Below are 22,953 nucleotides of genomic sequence, written 5' to 3'. Positions count from 1 at the left end.
TATTCACAAAGCTGCCCTGGAAATACAAAGATCCAGACATGCACATTATTTTGAGACTTTAAACATTGAAAGGCATTTCTTATTTATGTACACTAAAATACAAGAGCCCAAATATACTTCTAATTAAGGCCCAGATCAAGTAAAATGACTCTCCTGGAAGGCTACACTCTTTATTTCTGATGGTCAACCAGAAATTAAGATATTTTCACCCAGGAATACGGCAGACTTGTTTCAAAGAAAAAGACATCAGGTGGATGGAGACTGAAGTGGGGGCTGAAGGCATCTTGATAAAGTAAAAAGAGTGAAATGAAGCAAGAAACTGATGTCAGAGGAGAAGGCAGATTCAAGACAGGCACAGAACAAGGGCAGGGAACCACCATCTGTAAGGGAATAGAAGAAAAATAAAAGAAGAATTGATCACAAAGCACTTGAAGAACACACAGGCATGAGAGCAGAGGAGGGGATGGAAGGGGCATGCACCTGACCATGTTCACATAACAATCTCAGTTTTGAGATAAATCTTGGGAAGAAAATTTTTAAAGGGAATGCAGTCAGCAATGAAAAACCTAGAAGGCAGAGCAGAACAAAGAGATAACCAGGAAACAGAGGAATGAAAAGCCCAGTGGCAGGTGAAAACAACATAGTACTAGAAGAAAATTAGCAAGGAAAGGGACAAGAATGGAAAGCCTAGGGAAATGATGCTCAGCAGAAAAACCAGCCTCACCTGCAAGCAGCAGGCTTGTCTCCTGACTCACTACAAACACTGGCAGAGACTGGGAATGCATATGAGGGAACAGTGCAGGAGCTTGTTCACTTTTTGTCAGAGGAGAATTTCTTGTCACAGCTGGGATCTAGACCTGGACTCAGTGGCCATCAGGGCTCAGCAAATTGCCATCTCCAGGCACTGACTGGGCATTGAGTAATCCCAAGCCACAGCCATCCAGTTCCTGGACTCCATAAACCTCTGAGATGTTGAATCAAGGAAAAGCCTCTGGACTACATAGACAGCTAATCAACCACACAATTTCTCCCCTGCAAGAGTATTCTGGTAGCTAAATGAACAAGAAACAACAATCAAATTTAACAAGCTCAAGGCAAATGTAGGAGAAGAAGTACAGGACAAGTTAAAATTATTGTCTTTTAATTTATTGTTATGAATGTTATCTGAAAAGCCGAAAATTTTAGAACCATAGAATGGCTGGGCTTGGAAGGGACCTTAAAGATCACCTGGTTCCAACCCCCTGCATGGGCAGGGACACTCCCACCAGACCAGGCTGCTCCCAGCCTCATCCAACCTGTCCTTGAACACTTCCAAGGAAGCCACAATTTCCTTAGGCAACCTGTGCCAGTGTCTCACCACCCTCACGTTAAAGAACTTCTTCTTAATGTTTAACCTAAATCTCTCCTCTTCAAGTTTTAAACCATTTCCCCTTGTCCTCTCACTACACACCCATGTAAAAAGCCCTACCCCAGCTTTCTTGTAGGCTCCCTTCAGATATTGGAAGGTTGCTATAAGGTCACCTTGGAGCCTCCTCTTCTCCAGGCTGAACAACCCCAACTGCTTCAGCCTGTCAAGAAAATCCTACAAGTTTAAATAGTTCATGATATTTCAAGACTTTTAAAATAAAATTAATGCCTTTACAGCACATAATGTTTTTCAGATAATATGTGAATCAAAGCCTCCCTATTTCAGAGTACTTGAGATAATGAAAACAATTGAATATATTTATGTGAAAATCTAAAAATAAAAGAAAATTAAATTCAGAGCAAGCATTCAATCCCAGGTTTAGTTTGTATCATTATTATTAATGGGGTTTACAATTCCAGCATAAACATCTTCATTACCTAGGACTGGATGTGGTTTTTGGTTCTGAATTTTTGCCCTTTGCAAGCTTTAAAAAGCTCTTTGAAGCTTAATAATTACTAGCACTTCTTGGTAGAAATATCAGCAATGTCACAGTGATCCTTTCTCTTACTCTTGACTACTCTAAAGCCCACAAGACCTCCTACCCTGTGTGCAGAAACCCTCAGATGGCTCCCAGAGACATCAGTCCCATGAGGAACCATTTCAATACTTTTGGTTTTCAGGCTCCAACCCTTGGTTGCAAGATTGGAGAAATCTTACTGGGCTCCCTAGAGTCAGCTCACACTTGGCAGGGTTTATTAGCTCAGGATTCAGAAGTTGCATAGTACTAAGTCTATTTGCAGCCTTGGGTAACTATAAGGTTGCTGTTCCCTCAGTGAAATACAGGGAACAGATGTCCTGCTGTCTGGACATCACAAGACCACTGAGAATTGTCCAGGGATCACAGCTTTCACCTCACAGCTCTGAACCATCATGCTGGTACCTCTTTTTTTTTTTTTTTTTTTTTTTTTTTTTAATCATCCTTCTGGTTTTCTTGACCAGTTATGACTTTCTGGCCTGTGTTTCAAACCAGAAAAATAGGCTGCTTGTTCCTTGGTGACTTCTGGGTCACTGGTTCCAATTTTCTTCCCTTCACCCCAAAGATAAGACAACATATAGACTGACCTAAATCTGTTACAAAGAAGGTTTTATGAAACAGGTCAACTCCTGCTTTTCAATCAAGCACTTGAAGTCAAACACTACATTTCAGTAGTAGGTGAGGATCCATGAATGAATCTGAGTGAGCCCTTCATCCTGTGAGGGGGTGCACGGTGACACGGCCGTGAGGAGCCCAGAGCCTGGCCCTGAGGTCTCCTGGATACAGACCCACCCACACTGCTCCTCCCAGAGCAGGATTAGGGCCATGAAGCTTGGCAGATGATCCCACTTCATTGACTGAACGGAGAGAAGACCAAAGAGAAAAACAAAGGAAAACAGTAAAAGCTACAGCTAGGTATAACTGGATGAACTTCTTTTTTTTTTTTTTTTTGAAAGCAGGGATTTCAACCTCTCTGCACAGTGTTCCTGAAGGATACTCTGAGTGAGGACACCTCAGGTGCCCTGGAAGGGAAGGATCATTTGCTGTAACAGTGTTGAAACGGGATGAGAGGGACGCCTGAAGATTTGGGAGCCTCAATATGGTGATAGGCACTTTATATATATAAATATAAATATAAGTATATATATATTTATATATATAATAGGGGTTGCAGTAGTGGTGACACAGCGTGAGGCTGCAGCTTTGGGATGTGCTTGCCTAAATAGGGGCAGTGCAGCGATGCCACGGAACACACGGGGTGTCACTAGCAGTGCGATGACGTAACTCAGGGCAGAGTGATGCAACATGACGTAACCAGGCAGCGAGCAGGACCGAGCTCTGCTGTCCCACCCAGCCCTGTGGGGCTACAGCTCTGGCCGGAAGCGAGCTGGGATATGCACGGTGATGCAACGTGTGGTGGCTGTGGGAACGGTGATGTCATCGTGGGGCCGGTGTGACACGAGTGACACCGTGGCACCCACGCGGGGCAGGAGGTGAGGGCAGCAGAGGCAGGGGCAGGGGCTGCAGAGCGACGTCCCCTCCTGTGTGTGAGCTGCCAGGAGGCAACGCAGTGACGCCATAGGGGAGAGCTGACGTCAGTGCACCGCTGGTGACGTCACCGCGGCGCCTTCCCGCTCCGACACCCACTCGGGAAAGACCCTTACCTGCCGGCGCTTGTCGCCCGCCTTGGCTGGCATGGCGGCTGTCGCAGCGGCTCCTGCCCACCGACCGTTCCTCGCCACAACCGAGGGCACACCGGAAGTTGATGGCGGCAACCATGGCAACGCGCCGGAAGCGGCGGGCGCCCAACCCGGCCGCCACACGCGGCGGTTTTCCTGACACCCCCCCCCCCCCATCTCCCCTCCGCTCGACAACTCCCTGAGTGCTTCCCCCCCCGGAGGGACGGAATGGTACATCCCAGCGGCGGCGGGAGGGGGGGACCGAACATCCGGGTCCTGCGGAGATTGACAGATCTCCGCCCCCTTCATTAATATGCAAATGACGGGCGGGGCGGTGGCTGCTGGACCCGGAAGCGGTGCGGCTGAGTCACCGCGGCTGCGAGCGGCGGCGGCGGGGATGAGGCAGCAGGCGCGGCGGGCAGCGCTGTCCTTCAGTGCCTGAGGAGCCTCACCGCGCCCTCCCGCTCGTCCTTCTTCCCTCTTTCCCGTTCCCGCCTGCCTCGGTCTTTTCCCCCAGCTCCCCTCCCAGCCCCGCCGCCACCATGATGGAAGAGATAGACCGGTTCCAGGTGCCCGCCGTGCGCGCCGAGATGCAGCCGCTGGTGAGGGGAGGGAGGGAGGGAAGGAAGGAGGGAGAGAGAGTGAGAGAGCGAGCGAGTGAGCGGGGCCGCGTTGTCCCCGGGATCCGCCGCCTCCCTCACCGGGGGTCCGTAGGGGGTGGGGGGCCGCGGGTGTCAGTGCTGCGGCGCTGAGGTCAGGCCCGCGCGCTGCGACCGTTATGTAACGGCCGTTCCCTCAGCGCTGCCGCCGCCATCCCCGGCGAGCCCCGGGGCTGTGCCCTGCGGCGGCTGCTGCTGCTGCTGTGTCATCTCGGGGTACCCCTGGTCCCGGCTGCCCCTCCTGCCCCTCCTCCCCCGGCATCTCCCCGGGTGCTGTCGGTAGCCACGGAAGAAGCTGCCCGCGGCTCCGCTCCTGCCTCAGTTCGCAGCGGCAGCGGGGAATATCCCGGCCTGGCTGACGCATGGGGCGGGTGCTTCTGAGCCGCCTTCGGGCGGTGGGCTCCGGTGCTTGCCCCGGGAGTGCCCCTGGGACTGGCTGGGGAGCGGCGGGAAGCCCGGTCGGCAGGGATTGGTGCTGGGGTTTTGGTTGGCTTTTATCGAATACGTGAGATCTGAGGGGTGAACTGGGCAGTGTTGGTGAGCAGGCTGTCAGAGAGCTGCGGGGAGCGATGCTCCCCAGGGACGGGGCAGAAGCACGAGTGTGGAAAACGTGCTGTGTGAATCCGCAGGACCTTCTCTGTGGCTGGTTTTATAGCCGTCACTTTCAGTGCGTTGCTACTGCTTAGATGATCACGGTGTCAGAAGTCCAGGTGTTTTGCAAAAGAATCATGTCCATCAAATCAGCGCTGCGCACGTTCATTTTTTTACATTAAAAGAAAAATAATAATCTGTGAGGGATTGGTAGTTAGGTTTGTTTCTCCCCATGGCTGGGCGTGTGTTTTTCGTTTCAGGATGGTTTCTTTCCTTTGTAGACACAATTATACTCAATTAATGAGTCTGAAGAGGTTGACATAATGATTACACTACTATATGGGACTCTGGGGAATCTTTGCAGAGAAGGAAGTATTCACGCTTGTGGGACTTTGTGGCTGCATAAAGGGGCAAGTAGAGTGGTCCAGGGCTTTTGGTAGCTTCTGAAATTACACTTAGAAAGGAAGGCCAGCTGGCTGGCAGACACGAGAGATGCTGTATCAACATTAAGTAGTCCAAAACTTCTCAGGAGCATGTAGCTCCTTTGCTTTGATGCTACAGGCTTGCTTGTGTGGTGTTGTGCCCCAGCTGTGTGCTGCAGAACACTTGAATGTGTTCGTCCATTTCTGTTTCCCAGCTGGGAAAGGTTCCCTTGTGTGTTCCTCTCCCCTGACTCCTGCCTGCCTCACTCTTCAGGGTGTGTTGCTGTGTGTAACCTGGGACCTGTTGAAATACAGTTCACCTTGGCATTAAAATGAAAGCTGGATAACAGGCTGACTGACTCAAGACACTGATTCTCTTTGGCACTTGGAGTAGGCAGATTCTGCCTCAGCATCTGATTGTGTGAGGTGGGGATACGAAATGGTTGGGGAGATGGAAAGAACCTTAATATTTGCACAGATCCTTTTGAGAGCAGGTGAAGATAGATTATTGGTAGGTTCCTGTTAGCAGTGAAGAAATGACTGAGATTTCCAGTATTTGAAACTGTATGCCATTTAGGGATGGTGTGCCAAGCCTTCATTTCTTGTTGCAGCTAGTGTTTGAAAAAAAGTAGAGAACAAAATAATTGTCTTTTGAACAAGAAGACCATCCCTGAAGGTTTACAAACTGAAATTACCCCTCAGTGGCAAGAAAAGCACATGATGCAGGTGGGAGCCTTGACAAATTATTAAAATAACTTGGTTTCAGTCGTTGTCTGTTTTTTTAGCTTCTAACCTTTGTGGTGGGGAGGGCAACTCTCTGTACATGATGATTTGGACTTGTTGCATATTGTACTTGTGTGCATTTTTATCAAGTAGAGGCAGCAGATGTAATGTGTTGATTAATGATGTTGTTGAGGGCAGTGGGCATAGCAGTGAGATTAGCATGTTCATAAAAATTGTTGGCAGATTAAAAGCACTCCTAATTATTTTCTGGAAAGCTCATGATAATAGAGGAGGAGTGGAATTGGCACACACACACGCATTTGCATGGACATGGTGTGACAGGGAGTCTGGTCCAACCTTGTCTCAGGATAGAATTATATATTGTGCAGCAGTGATAGCAAGCTTAGGAAGCAGGTTTCCTTCCTTTTTTCAGCAGCCAAGAATTACGAATTTTTCACAAGGGACATTAAAAAGTACTCAGAATCTGTGTTTCAGAGTTTCACTTCTTTTTTCACTAATGAAACTCGGAGTGAAACCTTGTGTATATGAGGTGCTGTTGTGATTGGGTGTGTAAGATTCTTCCATGTGCCTGGAACATCAGGCTCAGAAGCAGGACAGAACAAGTCTGGTACAGCATTTCCAGAGGCTTCCTCTGCTTTTTAGCTTCTGGTCTGTATCTTGCAAGTAGGGTCTGGATGCTTACCAGAATCCGTGCAGTTTGCCTGGGTAACATGGTTCTGCCTTTTACTGGTGCTTTCTTCTGTCACAGCTACCATTTGTCCCATTCTTCTCCCTCCCATGCTTCCCCTTCATGTACAGAATAACCGTAACATCTCAGGACTTCTAGTTTCTTCTTCCCAATGTAAAAGCTTTCGGTTGCACAGGGTCTCAGAGAGAGATGAGACTTGGCAGCATTTTTCACATCCAAAGGGCTGAGGTGGAAGTTTGTTTTCCGAGTGGGACCTAAAAGTCATTGTGAACAGCCATTGAAGCTGTAAAAAAAAAAAAAAAAAAAAAAAAAAAATTAAAAAAAAATTGAATTGTCATCTGCTGCTCAAAGCAAACAGGAGGTCTCTTGCTTGATTTGAAGTACATAAGCTATACGAAATGTTTGAGTCTGGCCAATACCAGGCAGTGTGAGAAGGGTCCTAAAGTGAGGTTTGTGCAGCTAGGCTTTACTGGAAATCCTTAAAATATCTGAGCTGTTGACCAGCAGGCATGCATTTGAATGTCATCTTCATCTGCGTATATAAGGTGTTATATTAGCTTTTCATGTATTTATGATGACCTCCAGGATAATCACTGGTGATCTACCTGGAAGCCATCTGACAGGCTTCCTGATCTGCTGATGTTCAAAACTGAGACAGATATGGCTGTTAAATGTTAAATGGCTGTTAAATGGTGCTGCATTCTTAGCAGTCTGAAGCCTTTCTGAGCCGCCAAACCTGCCACCGATCCTGGCACTGTTGATCAGCTGTCTGAAGGGGTGATAGTACAGTGATGTCTTGTGTCCGTCGAGTATATGCTGAAAATAACAAGTGTTGTATTTACTGAGAAAGGGCAGAGAACCTCACACATCCATGACATTTTGCAGAAGCAACTTCTTTAATGCTCTTAATGGTCAGACTTCCCACCAAGGGCTTCATTGGCATCTTGTTGCAAGACTAAGGGCAGCACTTAACTAGTACAGATGGGAGCTTTGTGGCATACTGCTTGTTCTGACAAAGCCTACCAGGATCTCTGGTTGCTGTGAGATAATCTCTTCTAATAAGTTGGATAAGGGTTGTGTTGCAGAGCAGAGAAGCATGTGGGCTGCAGGATGCACAATGGTCAGCTCTATCATATGTGACCTCCTACCCTTTGCATCAGATGCAGTGATGTGAAATTACAAAGGTTGGCAATCATTTCCTCCTCTTTCCAGTCTGTTTGCATAAGCACTGCAGAGTAAAGAACTCCGTTTTGACTCTGCTTGACGTCTACAAATACATTATGGGAACTGTTGCTTACCAATGTGCACCCAAAGAAAAGTTCAGCACAGGACTTAATAAGAGGGAGTTGCTGTGGGCAGATAGACAGGATAGAATATGGGCCCTGGTTAAACAATGGTAGGCTGTAGGATTGGATTAGGTCCAGTGTTTCATCTTTGCAGGAATATTACACTGCATATTTTGATTTTGTGGCACAAGTCTGTACACATTCATTGTGTAAGGGAAGAAGGCTTGGCGACAGACACTTGGCACCTTTGCTTGGTGCCTTTCCATGAGAATGGGATGGTCTGTTCTGATCCCTATCTTCTATAGTGGGTACTGGTGGCTCTTGGCTTCCATCCCCAAAATGACTGGCTCTTCAAATTAATATAAGCTAATTTACTAGGAGGTTAGTTTACTTCTAAGGCTTAGTATCATGTCTGCACTATAAATGTGATGCAAGCTCAACTGTTGAACCTATTCTGCTTAGTTTCTATTTGATCTGCAACTTGGCTTGTAACAATCCTTCTGCAGTGACAGAAAGGTCTGTCTTTGTTAGTTGCATTTTGGATAAAGTCAGTTCCCAGCATGTGGTGAGACCTGAAATTCATTATTTCTAGGACTTTTCTACTTGGTAGGTAGCTATCTTGGCTGATAGTTTTGGAATTTGATGTGTTAACTTCCAACTAGACAATTTTTCCCATTCTTTTGGTGAAGGTGCATTGTTGTACCAATTGGAGTTAGCTTATTCTCTCAGAGTTTATTGTTAGGAAGGTTTCCTAACACACAGTTCACATTACAGAGGTAGACATTAAAAGGAGAGAGAGGTGAAGGGACACCTGTGCAGTGAGGATGCTGCAGAGAAAGTCTTTGAAATAGTAATGGGGTAGCCCATGATTATATGTTGGCCCATCTTTTCCTCACCACTGGAGCCTCACTACCTACTCTGTGATTTATAGGTTTGTTTTCTGTTGATAGCTAGACTCTTGCAAACTGCTTAGTGTTTTTGTTAAAATTAGATGTACTGAGCATGATGCAGTGGGCTTGTATCTTCAATTCTGCTGATACAAGATTCCCTCCTGCTCCTGACCCTGTGTCTCTAGCATGCACCAAAGCACTGGCTGGAATATGATAGCAAACTGGCAGTTGATAATGTTGGATCATGTGTTGCTCACCTACACCAACACAGGCACTTTCTATCCTTATTTAAAAAATGGCAGTAAACTGCTCTTGCCCATATAGTACCAGCAGGACTTTTCCTAAGTCATGAACCTGTCAAAGTGCAGCAGCTTCAGAGGAACCTTGACACAAACTCCAGAGGCTTTGTCTCATTTTCTGATAGCAGCAGCTGAAATGCAGTATTTCCGTTTCCCACTTCTTGGCCCACGTGGAAAAAGGTAGCTCTTTCCAGATAAATTGGACTGATGGTTCTTACAGCTCTTTCTGAAGCATTGTGACCAGACTGTTTCCTTGTAGATGTTTGTCATACTGTGGTACCTTGTACCAGTAACTCTAGTTGTGATGACAACAGCCACCCTAAGGATTATGCTTACCCACCTCCTGTGGGTGATGGTGTTGTCTTTTTAGCTGAGATGCCAAATCCATGCCGATCCTGGAGGTGTAAAATGTCCAGAAACCTTGAAGACACAAAATGTGCATCTGTATGCAATTTTTTAGCATTAGAATGAAATAGAAAAGAAAAAGATGAGATTATTTACTTCATACTTAATATTAACTTGCTTTGTTTAAAAACTGCTTGTAAAATCTGCATTCCTTGTTTTTGGAAAATATTAAGTATCTCATCCTGGGAAAGGTGTACTCTTTGTGTCCAGATATCTTTGTTTTGTCTGATGCATCCCTAAAAAGGGGGAAAACTGAAAAATTGCAAACCAAAAGTAAATAAGAAGGTAAAAAAGAGGTTATACCTGTAGGGCTTAGAAAGAGTATGTTAACGTAACATTTGGTCCCTCGTGCAGATGCACAAGAAACTAATTTTTTATAAGGAAAAAGCTTCTAAACTGAAAACATCATCCCTTTGTGTATTCATTGTAATATAGCCCAGGGGTTACACAGCTATATGTTTTGTAAATGCTAACAATACATGATATTTGTAATGCTGCAGAACTATGGGTTCTGAAATAGAACTATTTCAGATAGTGCTGCTTTTAGTTATACAGCCCATTTTGATTTCCTGTGGTGTAATTCATAGCAGTAGCCTAAAGATTACCTCCCTGAATACTTCAGTTCTTTGGGTTCTGTTTTGTTTCCTGCCTGTCCCATACCAGGCCTTTGGTACAGATGTAGAGGAGCATTTTTATTACCATCCCAGGCCAGGCTGAAACTCCAGCAATGATGCAGCACAGGCTCCCAAACAGCTGTGGTGAGGGATGCTGTAGCTAGAGGATGACCTGTCAGGACACAGGATCATGTTCTGGATGGCACTTTGTCTTCAGGCATGCTGCTTCTTTTTTTCCACTTCTTTGTACAAGCTTTGATTATGGTTGTTCTGTCAGTCAGTTTGAAAATCTCTTCTTGAGTGAAGAAAGGTGTTTAAATGGGGGCATTGAACTCTATGAAGAATTAAGCCTGCACAGTCTCCTCTTGGGATTCTTCCAAACTCTCAAGAGCTTGCTGTCTGTAGCTTATATATTAATATCTACAAAGACAGTAATTTCTGCTGCTGATATAGTCGCATGCTCTCTCTACCAGTAGGAAGTGACAGTACGGGGTGAGAGGGGAGAATAAGCCAGGCCCTTAATTCTGCAAGGCTTCCTTCAAGGGTAGCCCTAAGTTTACCAATAGGTATGTGGGCCATATGTGGCCTTTTTGAAGTTCCATCTTCCTGGCTGTGAATTTGCAGACAGAATTTGGTAAGAACAGAGGAGGAGATCCCACCCCATGGCGCAGAGGGTTTAAGAGTGGAACTGGCTAACATCAGGACTGAGAGAGTCAGTCCGGCATTATGCTGTGCTAGTTTTCTTCCAGACATTTTAAAGACCTTGGCTGGAATAGTTGTCTGGTTCTGAACAGGACAGTTATCAATCTCTTTACACAGACAGTCTGCAGAAATGTGTCTGTGCTCTCCCCTCACATTCACCTACACCATGCATCTTTGGTGAAGTTTGTCCAATTTTAAATATAAGGTCCCTCCGAGGTTATTTTGTATCTGTCACTGTAAAATTATCATTGTAGTGATGCAGCCACTTGCGAGTAGTAAATCTGTCAGTTCCAGCTTGAGCCTTGTGTTGCCTCCCTAGCCATTATTCTTTCTGAGGTTTAAACTTAATCTTGTGCAATGGATTGGTGTCCATTTTGTAGTGTGCAGTAGAAAACACACATTTGCTTCACTAGTTTGAGAATAGTTGGAGTGAGTGTAATTCTAGGTGGAAACTCTCCTTGTTCTGAAGAGTACCTGCTAGGAAATAGGCTTGTTTTTTGGACACATGCTTTACTGATTAACAGGATAGCAAGATTTATGACTTCGGGAAACTTTTTGCAAATAAATACTCTTGTAATACACACAGAGTATACTGGTGGCATCCACACTGCTTTTACTAGGTGCATTGCAGAATCATCTTAGTTGTGTCTGAGAAAAGTTTATTTTAACTTGTGAAGCTGAAAGTAGCACATGGTGCTTTTGTTGATGAAAGGACTGGCTTTCTGAGAATGGGTAAGATGACTTTTTCCTATACAGAAGGAAAAAGGGAGACTATTGCTTGTTATGTCTTTAAAAGCTGTTCCACCTATCCAAGTTGTCTGGTGGTTCACAGCCTTTGTGTGTGAACAAGTTATTTTGCTATAATGTTTAAATTGTTCCTTTAAATTCAGATATTGAAAAATTCTGGCTGTAGTTAATGGAGAAAACGTCAATAAAAGCATAATGTGACTTGTGCTGTCAAGTAACTAGCCACCAAGTAACTCATTTAATCTAGCACCATCTTGCCTGCTAGAGTGCATGGCAGACTCTGCAGCACTGAAGCAGATATCATTACCTCATCATCAGTCTGCACCCCACATGCTTCCTGCACCTTACTTGCAGAATAGGCTGTGTTAGAGCTCTTGTGTCAAGCATCCATTTCTTCCTGTTTTCAGGACCATCAGGCATGAATCCTTCTTCTTCCTTGGGTGTGGTACAGTGTCTTGCCTCATGCTTGTCTGATGCTGTTTTTCTGTTTCTTTTTAGTGTCCTTGGTGAATCGAGATCCATTAATATGGGCAGCTGACCTTTTGGGCTCTGGAGAATTCAGTCTAATAAATCCTGTAGACAGTCCCTTTTTCAAGAAGCCAAGCACAGCAGCAATATTCTGATGATCATCATTTCTCTTTGTCTTGTGTGTTTTACTGATTGCATGGGAATGTAGGTTAGTGATTTAGTACACTCATATTCAGATGAACTGTTTATTTAGGTTATGTCTTGTTTCAGGTTTTTGTGTGTGCGTGTAGCCCCAGATGAAAGAAAATCTTTGTTCCTGTGTAAATGTCAGAGATGTTTATGCTGACCTAGTTATTGTTTCCTCTCCTAATTGCCAGTAAATTTTGGGTGTGGAGGTGTCTTTTTCACTGAGTTTGCCACAGACATAGGAAGAGCTTTTGAGATGGAATTAGAGAACCTTATGTGATGGTGGCCTCTCCTTGCTTTCAGACAGATTTCTTCAGTTGGTCAGTAGATCTTTTTCTTGGTCAGCCAATTATCTTTAGCTTTCTTGAGTGCAATGATTTTTGGTTTTTTCAGTTCATTTCAGCCCTATGCACAGTTGTCCAAACTCTCCACAGTTATGTTTCTGTGTGCACCTTTGATGTTAATCTACGACTTAAGCTTCATTTTTCCCCAAGAAATGTGAAAGTATAGCATTTCTCAGAGAAAACCACAATTTTTAAAAGCAATTGTTGGTTAGATTTGCTTTTGTGAAACTAGAAGGGATTCATCTATGCTTGCCTAAACTCCTTTGTTAGTAGTTTTTAAATCATATTGCCAGACAGTGAACTGTGTTGGTCTGATTCTTTGGCTGATGTACCTGCTTACTGCAAACTAATGATAGGACAAGATAAGCAGATGAGACTTTCCATGTATGTTTTGAGCCAAGAGGTTGTAGGAAAGCAACTTCCTAGTTCATGTCAGAGCATGCAGGTCTAATACCTGTTAGCCATGAGGATGTCAGGGGATTCAGATCCACTCTTGATCAGCTTCTTGAATTGCTGTTGCTGAATTGCTAGCTGAGTTCCATACTGAAATAATTATTGTCTTGCTCTGCTGTGCAGTGGTGTGAGATGTTCTTTTAGGTCACTGTATCTTAAAAAAATTGTAAATTATATATGTCACTGAGAGAGGTACCAGAGTCCAGTAAGGTCCTCAAAGTATTCTTTGTACTGAGAGACTGTCAAACAAACAAATCACACAGGAAGAGCAGTGGTGATGCTCAGCAAATATTTGAATTCTATATAAGTAGTGCGGTTCCATAAGTCAAATCCTAACATTTGTGGCCATGGGTAAAAATCTGACCATAAAGGCTTTTGCCTGCAGTGGTTAATGCAGTAGAGGAATGAACTTACTACTTGTGGGTCTTCCCCTCACTGGTACTGACTTACTGCTGGTCTTACCTGTTGGCCTGAAACTTGTTTTCTGGTCAATCTTTTCAAGCAGCATAAGGTGTTGGAAAGTTTCAAAATTTCTGGAGTCTGCAGAACCTGAATATCCAAGGACCTGTCTGAGCAAACTGACCTTCTCAGACATGGAATAGAAAGGTAGAGGCAGCTTGCATTGCATGAGGTGCATGCTGTTAATAGAAAAGAAAAAACAAACAGTGTTCCTGTCCAGAAATGGAATAGTAAAGCTCTTGTCTGGATCTAGTGACTGACACTTCTAAAAACAGTATGCTCCTTTGTATGAAAGCATGATTTTCTTCCCAACCACATGCACGTGATGCAAATGGAAAATACATCACCTCTTAAAGCCAGAGCAGAACCTCCAGTTGAACACTACATGTACACATATCCTGCAGGCACTGCTTTGTGGGCTGAGGCATGGACAAGGATGATTGCAATGGGATGAAAAGAACTAGTGAAGGTTCTGCCCTTCCAGACTTGTGTAGTTTGGAATAGGAGGTCTTGGGTGTACAGAGAAATAGCCAGTGCTCCTTTGTCTGTACAGGGGCCAGCTGTTGCCATAGCCTCCTCTCTGCAGCACCACTTCCAGTCCCACACTGCCATCGGACAGCTTTGTTCCAGTGGCAAAATAGATTAAGTGTAAGTATAGCTTGTAGCATTGAGCCCTAATCATTGCAAATGTGGATTAATTTTGAAAGTACAAGGTAACTCTCAATACCTGAACCTTGGCTGTCATAGCATTTGGCTGTGGAATATCTGTGGAGCAAGAGAAAGCTGAGCATGGTGATCCTGGTGACCAGCTGGGAGGAGAGTCTGTGAACAGGATAGGAACAAAAGGGCTTTCACAGGATTCATGTGCTATGGAAGCAGTGGGAGAAGATGTATTTTTTTTTTTTTTTTTTTAAGCTCAGGATTCTTAAACTTAGAAGAATCTTGCAGCAAAATTGTGTTATAGTCCAGAGAAAGACTTTACTGTCCCTCTCTTCCCTGCCAACCTCTTTCAAGTTTGAGGGTCTGCTTAGATCTCTCATCTTAATTTCCCCTTATGTAAGAAAAAAAAATGTGAATAGCAGTACTGAGAATAGTTACAGGAACAGCATGTTCACAGATTTTGAAGACGGAGGTCACCTAGCCCACTGGAGCATGTAAAAGCTACACTTTATATTGGGTTGCTGGCAGTTGAAAAGCTTAGGGAAAACTGCCACCCAGTGATTCTATTTCTGTAAGTGTGTGTGTGTGTGTGTGTGTGTGTGTGTGTGTGTGTGTGTGTGTGTGTGTGTGTGTGTCAAGTTGGCTTTAGATTTCAGTTCTGGTCACTGCTCTAGGAATAAGGAGAATGAGCATGGTAAAAGAGCAAGCCCTTTACCATGGGCTTGGTAAGCCCATGCTTACCCAGCATGGCAAGAGCAAGCCCAGCTCTTCTTGGAAACGTGATGCATCTGTACTGAGGTTTAAGTGGTGGGAATTGCCACTTCAGGATATGAATGCAAAGAATCTAGAGTTCTTCAAAGTGCTTGCAATCCCTTTGCTGTTCTAATGGAGAAAAAAAGTCATACTGCTTTGTCTTCTTCATCTCTTCCGGCAGAGCCAGGCGCTTTGGTGGATTTACTTTAGTGTATCACAAAAGCACTTCTCTGTGAAAAGAATTTCTTGTAAGTCTTGCAAAAATTAGGGCAAAATGATTGTGAAAATAACAGATGATCCATGCTGTGCATGTAAGAATTATTGTAAAGAGATTATCTGGTTATGGGAGAATGCTTCATTTGGATTATGTAGCTACATTTATAATCCATGCTTACTGCTGAGAAGAAGTTTCCTTGTGCTGCAGTGGGAAATGTCAAATGCAAGCTTTTGTTAAGAGTGAAGTTCCTTTGCATCATTGAATTCTTAAAAGATTAATTTCTGAATTAGGAGGGGAAATTTTTCCAGGCAGAGACAGCCTTTCAAAAAAGTTTGTCCAGTGAGGCTAACTAGTAGCACACATGAAATCTTAGAGGTGCATCTGTGTTGACTTCCAGAGGTGTGAGTTTTGCAGTGCTTGCTGCTTGAGTTGTTGCCATAGGCTGTGCTCCGTTTGACAAATGGAGATTCATGAGCACACTTGACCTTCTTTCAGTGACTGGGACCCCTGGTTGCTGTTCACTCTGGGTGTGAGATGGAGAATGTGTGTGCGTTGCCAAGACACCACATCTCTTTTCAACTCCAATCTGGAAGCTGGTAGCCCATTTGATAAAGACTTAGTGCCAAATTTTTGCTTTGCTTGTCCAAACAATTTACCCTTGAAGCAGTATTTAGTACTATGTGCCTATGGGTGGTGCAGATTTGAGGAGCTGGTGGCTAATATTCAAGTACCTGACTGGAGAGGCACAACAGAGATGTGCATTTTTATGCTGACTTACTTAATATTGTCACCCATTTTATGATTCGGTGATTGTTTTATAAGCAAAAAATTCTACTCTTTCTACTCTTTCTGGCAGTCTGACAGCAATCATGGTGCTGAAGGACCATTGATAATTTTGTAAAAAGTAGACGAATTCAGCGCGAAGTCTTCAGACTTTAATTCCATTAATTCTGAGGTTATGCTAGTGTTGCGGATTCACTTAATTGCACAAGATCCTGATAGCTCTTTCAAATCTTAATTGGTTTGAGGATCAAACATTTCATCTTTGGTTTCTGACTTGTCTTTTGTAGATTAGTCAGAATTACAGGAACATATGATGGGCTTTTTTCAACAGATACATAGGAACTCAAGTCCTGTTTATGTTTTTGTTGCCTCATTCTTTTCAGGATGGCTGATATTTTTTTTTCTCTTTTTTTCTTTTCTTTTTTTTCTGTTTTTGAAAAATTTTCAAATGGCCACTGAAGTCTACCTTGCCATATTAACCAATAGCTGGGGGAAGGCTAGATGCTTTCACCACAGGTATCCTGCATTGGTGCAGCAGCTAGTAGATACTGCGGAAGAACCTGCCGGGAGACTTGCATTAATTCAAAAGTTATTAACATCACAGGGAATTAGCAACAGTCAGTTAAAATGCTGATAATGTTTTCATACTGACACACAGAGAGCCAGGAGGCATGGTTGAGACAGGCCCATTAAATAATGCTCCAAGCTTGACCTTCTGAAGTGTATTAAACCCTTGCTGAGATTTTATTCCCTTGATTCTGCAAACTTGTTCCTGTGGTTTAGCAGGGCTGAAGAATTTGCTCTTAATAGTCTGAAACTCTACTTCAGGCTGTGATATTAATTGATGAATGTGACAATTCCTTTAATTTTTCAACATTGAAGTCAGTTTACCCTTTTTATTGTGTAGAGAGAGAAATGTTCGTCCTTGGTCACTGCTAGGGCATGGGACTTCAATCTGTTGAATGGCTATGACAGTAATAAACCCCTTCAGCTTAAATGGCAAATCATATCAAATTTAACAGAGCTGAATTCTGAATTAGTATTTCAGTAAATGCCTTAGCTTTCATTCTGCCTTTTCTTTTGAAATAACTACCACTGTGTCTAAATAGTAGGTTTTAGGTGGAAAATGCCTGCTCCTTAAAGACAAGGCTGCTTCTCTGGCAACTCCTGTGTAGAGTTATACAATTTGTATTGCAGTAAATAATGAATGCCATTATGGCTCTGTCACTGCCATCAGAATTCTCTCAAACTTAAAAATAGTGTTTTGCATGTGGAAATACCATACTGCCAGCTGTGCCATTTGCTATTTCATATTGCCAGTCAGACTTTTCAAAAGCTAGCTATTGCCTTTCCCTGAGTTTCTAGGTAAGTTTTGCCGTGTTTGTCAGTCTGACCTTCAGTTAATTCCTCAAATGACTTCTGCCCACAGTAAAAGTCTATTGTAGCAAACAGTATCTGAACTCACGTTTCACTCTAAATCCATTGCTGCAAGCAGTGCTCAGATACTGAGAGTGTATAGCATTCTTAACCAGAGCTGCCTGGTTAGTTCTTATTAAGGTTCTGCAAAGAGGTGCTTTGGCCAAATCCTTTATACATGTGTTACATTTGGAAGAGGGGATTGTGCTGTTGACTCTTCAAGTGCTGGTGGGATGTGAAGTCCTCTTCACAGGGCAAGAGGTACCTAACAGACGTGGCTGAGTTGTGATAAAAACTATTTATGTTTAGGATTCAAATTAACCCTCTCCTAAGTGGTGTCAGCAGTTCAAGTTACAGACTTATTAAATACTAGAGCAACCAGATGGATGTCTTCTGAAGTTATTTTAAACTAGTTACTTTTGTCTTGCAGATACTGTTTAAGAATCTGGAAATGGAAGATCTTAAAGATTAATTGTTGCAGCATTTTACTCATTTATTTAGCAGTTCTGTCTGAATTTGCCCTTTTTCTACCTGCTGGTATTTATTTACAGATGTATTGGTAATCTTCAGTTGGACAGAGAAAGGGCTATTAAACTGCTTAGGTTTATTAAAAATTATTTTACTGCTTGCTGAAGTATAGTAAGTGGTTCTATAAATCTGGCCTTCCTGCAGTTTGGCAGAGCACCTGGAAAACCACCAGCCATGCCCAGTGAATGTTTCAGCCTAATTAATGCTTTCTGACTTGGGTTGTTGCTCTGAAGCTCACCTTTGTTTGTACTGTAAAAAAGCAAAAACTTTGTTTAGGGCAGAGAGGCTGTCTTCAGACCTGGCTGAAATGCATCATGGTCTTCGATAACACAAAGCTAGGGGACTTGGTGGAACCTATGTCTCCCCTTGTACATAGAAAATTTTTATCAGTCTCCTTATATACCTAAAAAACCCAAAACCAGATAAAAACAAAACGAAACACCCAAAAGAAACAAACAAGCAAAGCCCAAGCCATTTAAAAGCTGAGGATACTTTAGGACATTAGACCTTTGAGCCAATAGATGGAAACTGTTTTGTTTTCAGTCAGATTGTTCTCTGTACTGTCTTGTTGCACCAGTAAGCTGTGCCCTATGGAGTGCTTAACTTGAGTAATAAGAGAGACAGTCAGGGTGACTGATGCCTTAGAGATAGACCAGCTATTAGAAATCTCCCTTCAGACCACAAAGGAACATACAAACCTACGGGTGGCAGATTTTTTCAGGGTCATAAGTAGGATGATATGAACGAAGTGAGACTGGGGCAGAGGTATGTCCCAAGCAAAGGTGAGGAACTGGAAGAGGTATAAGGGCACAGCGGATCAGAAGGAGGATGCACGTGCCAACTTCTGGGAAAAAAAGACATCTGCAGTGAGTGAGTGTAGTATGAGGCAAGGCAGAGGGCTCAACATGTTTGAATCCATAATACACCACGTACAAGTCTGATCCAAATGCTAATTCCTGTGTTCAGCCTTTAAAAAGAGGTATCAAAAAGTGTTGCACTATCAGTGGTGTGCTGGTGCACCTGTTTCTTTAGTAACACACTAGTGGAAATAATTCAATTCCTCTATCTACCATTTCAGCAATACTGTCTTAAAGGAGCAAATTAGGATAACCGTGCATAATCACCTTCAGTGATAGAAATTGAACATTTTGTGAAAATGGACAATCTTGTAGCTTTGAGATCCAAGTGAGAAGTGCTGGCTGAATGTCACATCCCTGTATACCACCTTCTCTTGCTGAAATGGAGCAAAGGAAATGGCAGCTTAGGCCTATTCCCCAGGAGTTTTATAGAAATAATGGGTCAAAATCAGATTTGATTTTGAAATTGAGTGCTGTGGTTCTTACCAGATTGCTATGGTAATCTAAATGCAGCTTTGCAAGTAAAATTAACCTGTATCAATATTAGTCTTATCATCTTACCTGTCATAGTTACAGCTTCATGACATGTCAAGGCTTTCACTAACTGTCCTTGACTTGGCGTAATTTTGTTATTCTCAAGACCCTTCCTACTTTTATCATTTTTTTTTTTGTTGTTGAGGTCTCTGATGCTGCTACAGTTCTGCCACTCTAGCTATCATGGTTTGCTGTTGAATGGAAATTTTTCTCTCAGCTGCTCTCTCTGGTTTCCTACCCTTCTGCCCCTGAAGTCAATTGAAAAACAGGAAATAAAAGAGAAACGTTTTGGTTTTGTACCAAACCTCCACTGGTAAGTTGGAAATGAGCAGCACCTTCCCTTGAAATCTACGTTATTGCCAGATTGTGATGAAGGAATGCTTGAGATTCTTTCAGCTGCCAATGGAAAGAAAATTTAACGTGTTGCTTTGGGTTGTTGAAGCCCAGTAACTTCTGGTACAAAGGATGTGATTAGTTCTACTTGAGATGCTGAGCATCACTGCAGGTTTTACTAAGTTTCAGGTACGAGGTGCTGGCTTTGGTACTGCACCAAGCTTTCATTGGTTACTGAATGTTTCCTTCCCAGTAGTAAGGTGGGTAGTGGGTGAAATATTAGAACTGTAGGTCTCCATCCACGTGTCTAAAAGAAATGATTGCATGATGCTGCTCTGTCAGAAGGAGTTTCATAGTACATTGGCTAGCAGTAATAGTGCGCACACTTCTCCATGTTGTATCTTACAGTGCAGTGGCCAGTCTTTCAGTAACATCCTTGCCATTTCTTTAAGCTATGCTTACACAGATGTGTAAACTTAGGTGCTGTGCACCTCATGGGGTGCTGCTGCAAGCTTTTGTCACTTCTTCCACAGTAACTTGATGGTCTTAGTCTCAAATTATTAGCCAGAGATGAGTCTGTGGCCACACAAGACAGGAAACGTCAAAGGACACCAACCAGCCCCAGTGTCAGGCTCTGCCTTACGCGGCATATTGAGTGACTCGTGCTAAAGCTTATGAAAGCAAATCCAGGATGCTGGGTTAAGAGTAGCAAAGCAACTTAGCAGGGATTCATTCTGATCTCCATAGGAGCTGCTCTTTGAAGTCCCTATGTCCTCCTCATAGCTTAAAGAAGGGTTTCTACACATTTAGCAATGTTTGCTCCCTAAGAACTCAGCTGTAGGGTGGCCTTTACGGTGCTGAACACCCATTGAATGCAAAGGTTGGGTAGTAACAAGAAAAGACAGTATTATTTAGAGTATAATAATCAGTCATATTATTTAGAGCTTTTCCCCAGCTTTTATAGAATGCCCTGCTGGATTAATGTGATGTCTTATTTTTCATGCATACAGCTTCTTTCTGGACACCTGATGTTACCTAGAAAACATGCAAGAGTAGTAGCAGATTTCAAGGCTTGGTATTTAGATTGGAGAAATAAAGCTGCATTACAGGGTCCAGTGAACAGTAATATGGACAGCCCTGTGGTAGCTTTGTTGCAGTCTTGCCATCTGGCTAATTAAACAGTGTATGGGAGGAGGCATATGATGTCAGTGGAAGAGGCTTTTTTGCCCCGACTCCAGGAAAGGGATTCATGGTCCACTTGGAGTGATGCACCCAATTGCTGTGAAAACTCATCTGGTTGGTACAATGGGAAAGCCTGGCTGTAGCCCTCTTCACTGGCACACTGAGCTTCTGTGGACCCTTCTGTCTGTCAAAAGAGCTATAGCTAATTAAACACATAGTTATGTCTGCTTTCCAAAGGAAAAGGTGTCAGAGAGTATAAACCTCTAATTTAAAACCCTTTTTTTAGAATTAATTATTGTTCTTCATAAGATATAAACTTACTATATGCAATGTTAATTAAGAACATGCTAATTTTGTCGTGTTGTACCGCTGTCTATTTAAGTAGGCTCATAAATAACCAGGTCTGTGTGTTAAAAGAACAGCTCTTGAAACAATTGTAATTAAATGTCAGCTCTGTGTAAAGAAAAAACCTCTGATTCAATGTCCACTTGGTTAATATACATTAAATTACAGTCTCAGGTAAGTCAAGTCTGGCAATAGTGGTCTTGTGTTGCTATAGGCAACCAACATATTGTAAACTTATGGAATACTAGATTTATATTTCATGTCTCCATGGTCTTTCTGGTAGAAACCATTTTTTTTTTTTTCTCCATAGATGGGCAGCTCTGGCAGCTGTGTGAATACACAGAAGCAATGCTAACAAGATCAGAGATTTAGATGTCCGTTCTCAATTGATTATTTTTTAAATATCTTCCCATTGTGGAAAAGTTTTTTTCTTTAAATCTGTCTTTCCTGCGCTTCCTGGGTGGTCAGGGGCAAGCGCATTAGAACCAAACAGCGTTTACCCTGTGTATCTAAGGTTAAAAAATTATTTTTTGAGCTTACACTTCACCAATGCCTCTGAGATTCTGGCAGGTCTTCTTAGGGAGCTGTCAGCCTCTTAAGAAACTAAAAAGGCAGGTCAGGGTGAAAGCAAACTAAAATAATATATTGTTCACATCAGGTTTCCTTTAGAGCTCAGCAGCTTATGACTCTTCTGGAAGCAGTGGAAATTTTCCAATTAAAATAACCCAAAGTAAAATTAACTGTATCCTGGCAATGAAACATCATAGGGTTTCATTGTCCTGATTGTTAGAAAGTTGTGATCTACAGATGATCTCTAATGTGGTCATGCAGCATTGATTTTTGTCTCAGACCCTCTTTTTTTTTCACAGTCACATGATAGTCAGCAGCCACCATAGGCTAGAGACATCCTTTTGTGTCAAGTGTGATGTCCACGTCTGCTGTTCTTCCTGAATAGCCACCACTCATCTTGTTCCTCCAGACAGGATGCTAGAAGCTGGCTTATTATGGGACCTACAGTCCTGAATTTGTTTCACTTTATATGGACAAGAAGCATATGAATATGCCTTTACCAGAAATAAAAAATATTAAGTATATGAGTGTGCCTTTATCAGAAATAAAAAAAAATTCTTATAACAATAGAAATTCTTGTCTCTTACGCCTTCGTGATTTTTTTGTCTCCTAGAACTTAATGATTTTGGCTGTCTTTCAACTGACTGGCATGTGATGTAACTGTTTCAATAGGAGCTGTGTATCTTTTTCTTCTAACGGGGTGCTTAAATCTCTTTCATGGAAGGAACTTGCTACCGTTCTTCAGGAACATCTGAGGGTGCATTTGTGCTGTAACCACATCAACAACTCCAGAACAGCACAGAGATGCCTGAATTAATGTTGGACAAAGCATCTCTGTCTAGGCATCCCAGCATGGAGCCCAGCAGGACTGCAAGGTCTGTCCCAAAAAGCATCTGATTTAGTCTTAAGCAAGCTTGGTGCTTTTCTGATGAGAATGTACCTCAGGTAACTTGCGTAAAGCTAAGTGGAGTTGTCTTTCAGCTGCATTGCAGCAACTTGCATAGCAGTGTATTCTAGCTACTTACTGATGTTACTTTTGGAGAGAGAGTCTGGAAGGAAATTTTCTGATGTTCATTTATTTGACTTTAGTTATATGGGTCCTAAAGAATGTGTTTTGTAGGTAACTGCAGGGCAGAAGTGTGGAAAGCTGGGCACAAATGTCTTTCCTTAAATATAGGAAAGAAAATTTGATTTCT

General features: G+C 43.0%; 2 protein-coding genes and 1 long non-coding RNA gene across 9 annotated transcripts in view; 2 read left to right on the top strand and 1 right to left on the bottom strand.

Annotated features, from left to right (window-relative positions):
- DNAI1 (dynein axonemal intermediate chain 1) overlaps nucleotides 1-3,773 on the bottom strand; it is a 147,636-nt gene extending 143,863 nt beyond the window's left edge. For 2 of the 4 annotated variants that reach the window (XM_071730134.1, XM_071730135.1), the window contains exon 1: nucleotides 3,608-3,773. In XM_071730134.1, the coding sequence (XP_071586235.1) occupies nucleotides 3,608-3,640 (33 nt within the window). In that variant the 5' untranslated portion in view covers nucleotides 3,641-3,773. The remainder of the gene's footprint in view (nucleotides 1-3,607) is intronic. The other 2 variants (XM_071730133.1, XM_071730132.1) reach the window with 2 other exon arrangements.
- A 170-nt stretch (nucleotides 3,774-3,943) lies between these two features.
- Nucleotides 3,944-22,953, top strand: part of FAM219A (family with sequence similarity 219 member A) — a 95,991-nt gene continuing 76,981 nt past the window's right edge. For 2 of the 4 annotated variants that reach the window (XM_071730142.1, XM_071730143.1), the window contains exon 1: nucleotides 3,944-4,191. In XM_071730142.1, the coding sequence (XP_071586243.1) occupies nucleotides 4,165-4,191 (27 nt within the window). In that variant the 5' untranslated portion in view covers nucleotides 3,944-4,164. Of the gene's footprint in view, nucleotides 4,225-22,953 lie in introns of all 4 variants that reach the window. The other 2 variants (XM_071730140.1, XM_071730139.1) reach the window with 1 other exon arrangement.
- LOC139789423 (uncharacterized) lies at nucleotides 19,378-22,354 on the top strand. The gene is made up of 2 exons (XR_011723171.1): nucleotides 19,378-19,640; nucleotides 22,057-22,354. It is a non-coding gene; the product is annotated as an uncharacterized lncRNA (long non-coding RNA).

Source organism: Heliangelus exortis, chromosome Z, assembly GCF_036169615.1.
Source record: "Heliangelus exortis chromosome Z, bHelExo1.hap1, whole genome shotgun sequence".
NCBI lineage: Eukaryota > Metazoa > Chordata > Aves > Apodiformes > Trochilidae > Heliangelus > Heliangelus exortis.
The sequence above is the reverse complement of the archived record's forward strand: the minus strand, read 5'-3'. Positions and strand labels throughout refer to the sequence as shown.